The sequence below is a fragment of the Orussus abietinus genome, unplaced genomic scaffold, assembly GCF_000612105.2.
Source record: "Orussus abietinus isolate OABI.00-Male unplaced genomic scaffold, Oabi_2.0 scaffold12, whole genome shotgun sequence".
Taxonomy (NCBI): domain Eukaryota; kingdom Metazoa; phylum Arthropoda; class Insecta; order Hymenoptera; family Orussidae; genus Orussus; species Orussus abietinus.
The window spans coordinates 2,143,051-2,149,676 of record NW_019395990.1 but is presented as its reverse complement, the minus strand read 5'-3'; the positions used below and the strand labels follow the sequence as shown (position 1 = coordinate 2,149,676).

Genomic DNA, 6,626 nt, shown 5'->3' with positions numbered 1-6,626 from the left:
CTACGGGACTCTACGGGACTCTGCGGGGCTCTACGGGCACTCTATGGGACTCTATGGGACTGTACGGGACTCTACGGGCACTCTACGTGACTCTACGGGACTCCACGGGACTCTTTGGGACTCTACGGGACTCTACGGGCACTCTACGTGACTCCACGGGACTCTACGGGACTCTGCGGGGCTCTACGGGCACTCTACGGGACTCTACGGGACTCTACGGGACTCTACGGGACTCTTTGGGACTCTGCGGGACTCTGCGGCGACTCTCCGGCACTCTTTGGCAACTCTCCGGCACTCTACTGTACTTAACAACACTCAGCGGCAGTGTACGGCCTTCGATAAGGCTTGGAAACACTTGAAAAACGCGCGAAAACGATCGATAACGCTCGACAACGCTCGAAAAACGATCGATAACGCTCGAAAACGATCGATAACGCTAGTAGGGAAATGTAAAAATCATACGCGAAAGGACTCGGCTTATATTCGCAGTTAGGTAAGCCTCCGGAGGATTTTTCGCAGATTCGACTCTCACGCATACTCAACGACTCGACCCGTAGCTTGGCGCTTGGCTGGTTGGGACGCGCGAAGATTTCCAGGTGCGATCGACTCACACAGATTCGCTGCTTGAGAGTTCCGTACGCGACACCGATGCATGCCCCAAAGCTCCGCATCACGTCGACTTCGAGGCAACAATGTACTTAATAGTGGTAGATAAGTAGATAAATTCAAATGGAGCGTCACGAGTGTTCTTCCCTTACCATGAAAAGTGAGCAGTGTCGGTAAGCGTAGGTAAGCCACCACCGTCAACTGCCGCATGGTATTACCACCACGAGTACGTGAACCACCAACGGCGACTGGTAGACGGTACCGCCATCGCGAGTGTGCGAGCTCCTATGAGAAATTCGTTGCGCCGCCCTTGAGGCAAAAAACGGTGAAAGCTAACGTACGAAACCAGAGGGCAGCACAGGATGCGATCGCACGATCCTGCCCGTGAGCAATCTCCGAACTCATCTCTGCCATTAATCGCGATCTGGTCCCGTTGAAACAAAATGGCGGACTTTGCCGCCGAAGAAGGTGCAAACTTCCACATTGGGTCCCGATGTGATCTCGAGAGACTGGGAACCCTTACACGGTGCTCGAAAAAGTAGGACGTTTAAGAGGGTCGTTTATCATTTTCAAGGATATCGAGGAGAGGTGATTTCTTTGATTTCCAGCTGAGCGGAGCAGTTCGACGCAGACGTCGACCGTTCGAGTTGCGATAATTTCTAGACTCGTGGATAGGCTTCTATTTCGGTCCCGGTTACGATACGATATGCGGATGATTCAGGCCGAAGTTCCCGGCGGATATTTAAATGGAAATTTACATCGATCTCCCAGGCTATCGGGGGTAGACCGAGGGAGGTGCGCGTAGAAAAAGGTGTTTGGGGGAATGGTATCTCGTTAAATATTTTCATACCGACAACCTCCAACCGGGCATGGGACTTCTATTTCGGTGGCGGTTTCTGCGCAGCGATGAATCAGAGTAAAAACCCGGCCGGCATTGAAATAGAAACCTGGATAAATCCGTCATCTGGTTGGAGGGAGAGAGAGAGAGAGAGAGAGAGAGAAAAAAAAAGGAATTGACCCATGGCACCTTTGAGCGTTATCGGGGTCGCTCTGGTGGGCGGTTTAAAAATAAGCGCGAAAGCGCAACCGGAGATATCGATTACGTTTTCGGTCAATGTACACGAAGAGACCTCCAAGGACACGCGTACAAAGTTCGCCGGCAATCTCTTCTTCTCGGTTATCTGCATGTAGTGCATCGAGCGAGATGCGTCTCCCTCTCTCTCTTTCTCGTTATTTGTAAGCGCATCCTGCTAGGAAACATGACCGATAAGTCGGAATCACCGAGATATATACGAGATACGCGTCGTAAAGGCGGGTTATCCTTATCTGGGAATCTCTTTGATGTCGGGCGTTATCGCGGCCCGATAAGGCAACCCAGGATTCCGGATACTCCGGAGAGGAATCCATGGAGGAATCCATGGAGGAATCCATGGAGGGTCTCATTAGGGATGAATCCGTTATTTTTTCAGAGCTCGGCGAGTGGTCCGTCTCCGATGGCCGCCCTGATGTCGGTCGCCGACAATCTGACGTCGCCGGAGCCGGTGCCGCAGCCTTCGAACAATTCGAGTCCCACCAGCCGAAGTCCACCCACAACGGCTGCCAATGCTCAGCAACAGCGCAGCACGTCTCGAGGCTCGCAGCACAGTCCCAACGGATCAGGTGTGAGAGTCGTTGAATTCGGAGGGCCGTTTATTTCCCTCGGCCGCGGTTCTTCGGATTTCGTTGATCTATCGAGGGGTTCCCCGTTGTAGGAAATTCGGGCAGGAGGCCCAGCGGCTCCAGGCACGTCTCCTCGACGACGCCCACCTCGACGGAGGGCACCGTCTCGCAGACGGCAGGAGCCGAGCCGGTGTCGGCGCCCACCCTGAAGTGCACCCTCTGCCAGGAACGCCTCGAGGACACCCACTTCGTCCAGTGTCCCAGCGTGCCCCATCACAAGTTCTGCTTCCCCTGCAGTCGAGACAGCATAAAGAGGCAGGGGGCCGGCTCGGAGGTAGGTTCCCCTGTAAGAAAACGACCGGAGGTGGAATTGGACCCCTCGGTCTCTCCGTCTCAACGGCGGCAGCCTTCTTCGTTTCCGGCCGCCCGGCGAGCCCTTCGCCGGAGCTCTTATACCCCTCTTCTTTCCCCCCAGGTGTACTGCCCCAGCGGGGAGAAGTGTCCACTGGCCAACAGTCAGGTGCCCTGGGCCTTCATGCAGGGGGAGATCGCCACCATCCTCGGGGAGGACACCACCGGCTCCGGGTTAAAGGTCAAAAAGGAGCGAGAGACTTAAGGGAGGCGACCTCGTCGCGAAGGTCGAGGCTCAGATTGTCCACTCCGAGGTGTCGGAGTGCGTTTTTGGCGAAACCGTGAAGGTTTGCCAAAGTGATCTTTGGTAACGCTCTCACGGCCAGTTGGCTCCGATGGGGGGAGGGAGGGCCAACTTTGCGGATCGAGCCGAAGACGTTGTCGGGGCGAATCGGAGGACCGGGGCACTTTTTGGGGCCGCCTTTGGGATCCTTTTCCGGTTCCCTCTCGTGGTGGCCGGCGGGGCTTTTTTTCCTTCTCGGGAGGAACCGAGCGTAGGCGGGTCTTGAGCAGGAGTAGTCTTCGGCCGGCGACGGTCCTGTACATAAGGAAGGGCGACGAAGGGCGCGATTCGCCCGAGGGGAGAGGCGCCCATGGCGGATACTTGTCGGATATATTTGGCGCATCCAATGCGCGGTAAACTCTCGTGCCCTTGTTTGGGTTTGTACTTAGACCCGGTCGCCTCTTTTTTCCAGTTGTCTTTGTACGTCGCGGGCGGGGTCGCGGCGAGGACCGACTCCTCGGCCGAATCCTCGCCGTTGGTCGCGATTACTTTATGCCTTACTCTTTTTACCAGAGATTCCCTCGGATCGATCGGATCGATCGGCTCGCGTTTCGTTCGTACGACCTTTCCACCCTGCTCGGTGTATCGTAAGCACGGCGGACACACACCTTCGAACCCTGCGCCACGGGTTTTTCTGTACATTGTGTATATGTGTACATATATTAATAAAACGTACGATTAAAAGATTAACCACTCTTCAATGTACAAAACTGGTCATTTCTACTCCGTACTCTTTAAATTATTCCGTTTAGGCACGCGCGCGACACTTCGACGTTCCGTCTTTCTCTCTCTCCGTCTCTGGACATTCTCTCTTTTTAACGAACGGCTCTCGTTATAGAAGCGTCGAGACATGTCCTCTTCTTCCAGTGGCACGTAACGAGCCGTCTCCTCGCGGGACTCCTTTTCGAGATCCTTTGCGAACGCGTACAACGGGCTATCCAACGGTGTAGCGATTCACTTCCACCTTCGCCTTTTAGTTTAACGTTAGTTCTTAAGTGAGAGGGCCTTTTAGTTTTTCATTTTCTCGACGAAATGGAAGGAAGGTACGCCCCCCCCGAAAGAATAGGAACCACACACTCGCTATGTCTGAGAATTAAATGGAGCGCGTCTCGCTGCCGTTCGGGCCTCTTTTGTTTCGAGGAACGAGCTCCTCGCGAAGTCCCGGCCCGTGCAGCTCCTCTTGTATATACTTGTACAAACGATGGACGATCGATTAAGATCCGTAACTACGTATTGTATACACGCATCCTGGGTGCGCACCGAGTACCACGTGGCCCCGAAAGACCGTCATTTTCGACGCGGCCCGACCTTGGACAGCCTCGAGTAATTCTTGCCATTTTGATATTAACTCGTGTTTTGACTCCCGAGTCCGGGTACTACGAGGTCACTTGTGAATTTTTATCCTACGCGGGTGGGACCACGTGGTACGCGACGCGTCCTCCATCAAATCGCAACGCCCCTCGAGAGGCGTCTGCAAATATGGTGCACGATTATGGTCTCTCTCTTCTTCTCTTTTCGAGGCCGCACTCGAGCTTTGCAAACGCTCTCTCGACCAGGCCGATCGTTCGTTTCATCCGTCGAATGCCGTTTACTTCGTACTTCGCCCGCGGATGGCGCGGATGGCGCGGATGGCGCGGATGGCGCGGCTGCGCAAGGAGAACTCGGTCTCGTGCCTGATGCGAGAACAAAGTCAGAGATTACGATTCGCAGGCTCTTTTTTAAACCGCTGACACGTGGAAGCGAGAACGCGTAAGAGACGAGGCTGATGCATCGTACATTTTTCTTTTTCCACCGTTGAAAGCAAGATCCGTAACGACGTTGAAACGCCAGGCACGGTATACCGAATTTATGGAAATTAGTAAAGAGTGGAGGGAGTGAAAAATTAAAGTTAGCCATATTTTTGCTATTTCGATTTAACTTTCACTTATCTACGGATGTATCGTTTATTTTATCGTGCCTCGCTTCGTACACGTTCTTGCTCATTTTTGTACGCGGGTTTTCGTACCGTCTCCGTAGTTCCTACCCACGGCGCCTTCGCCAGGTGCATCTAAGAGTTGTGCCGAATTTTCGGAGGCGAAGAGTCCGCTCCGTTGGTTTTTTTTTACGTGGAAGTTGCTCGACCCCCACAAGACTTATCTATATTTGCATACTACGGATGTCTTCGGTGTTTCTTTCTCCACGCGCCGCGAGCAGGGTGCGTTCTTTTTTTTTGTCGGGCCCGGATTTGGGCCGAAAAAGAGATGCTCCTTGTTCGTAGACCCGAACCCAGGAATCCGCATTTCGTGCGACCGGGAAAGATGTGCCAACTCGACGGACGCGTTGTCACCAAATCGACTCGACCGGATCCACGGAAATTCGAGGTCGGGATTTTTCTTTTTCCGGTGCATCGCGGACTGAGCGGGCACACCTTCCAGGGGGACCCCACGGGTCTTCCACCTAACTTCGTACGATTCATACTTATTTTCTATGATTACTGTACGACGCTACACGTAAAACATGAAAGTCACCCGCAAGAACGATACGTCGATTAGCCATGTAGTAGCGGATAATAGAATTTTCTAGTGTACCATACCTCTCGAGGAACACGTAATAATGTACCGTTTATCGTATGTATGCAACAAGCAAGAGACAAAATATATGTGTTGATGTGTAAGTGACACGTGGCGTTGAATTTCACCCCCGGACCCCACCGACTTAATTATTAAGAATTTTTTTTTTTAAAGTAACGTTTCGAGGGGAACGATCATTCTCTCTTCGGCAATTTTTTATTCCTGGTTCTCATTTCAATAACGCGACACGAAATGTCATATGTACCGGATCGAATCTTAAGGTGTTTTGAAATCCATTTCGTCTGGTCAGGGAAAAAGAAATTTAAACGATCCCACTTCAAGCGCCGGTAACTAAATCTACAAACTCGGAGAGGAGGAAGATACATAAACCGAATCAGAGGAAATTGTTTAAATAAAAATAACGCACCCGAAACGTCAAACCTTTGGGCGCAGCCGATCGAGGGAAGTAAACAACGTTTCAACGGCGGAGGGCGGAAAAACAATTAACTCGAGTAATTTGGATTAAACGGTGAAAATAATTGGCTTCGCGTCGAACGTTAAAATCGAGTTTAGCCCTGGAGCAAGACGTGTATATAGACCAGGGGGGTAACACGTGACGTTTGCTACCGATTTCACTACGTCGCCCAGTGGCTGAGGGGTGCGGACTTTGAAAATCAATGCCAATGTTCAGCAGCGGTGGGTCGTGGGATGTTTGGGCAAGAGAATCCAGCACGGCATATTGATCCAGGGTGGTCCAAACGGCTTCAACGCCGTGCAGGCTGCACCTCTCTCTGAAGAATTTCGTCTTAAAGAAGATATCCTTCTCTGGGGTGATCGACATCGAGCCGTCGAAATTGAACATTGCTCTCAAAATTCCTCCCCTCGCACAGGTTCCTTATTTTCGGCCCCAGGACCTCGTCAATGATTATTAAAGTTGCCAACTAAAAAATTCTACACTATATATGTGCATAAATTTAAATCACAACGTTAAGTTCGTTGACAAAAAAGAAATTATGCGGTTCACTTTCATGATTTTGGGCACCATTAAACGGTGCCACGTAAGTTACCATTTTTTTCATTTTCCGTCGCTGGAAATTTTTACTATTTCGTCAAGAGAG

The 6,626-nt window shown here is 51.8% G+C and overlaps 1 protein-coding gene across 2 annotated transcripts; it reads left to right on the top strand.

Annotated features, from left to right (window-relative positions):
* Positions 1-2,075: 2,075 nt before the first annotated feature.
* LOC105698759 (interferon regulatory factor 2-binding protein-like B) lies at positions 2,076-5,616 on the top strand (the record flags this gene model as incomplete). 2 transcript variants are annotated; one of them, XM_023434053.1, is given in 3 exon segments in its annotated part: positions 2,076-2,265; positions 2,358-2,599; positions 2,741-5,616. In XM_023434053.1, coding segments are annotated over 3 exon segments (573 nt in total), but the record flags the coding sequence as incomplete, so codon positions are not given.
* Positions 5,617-6,626: the final 1,010 nt, after the last annotated feature.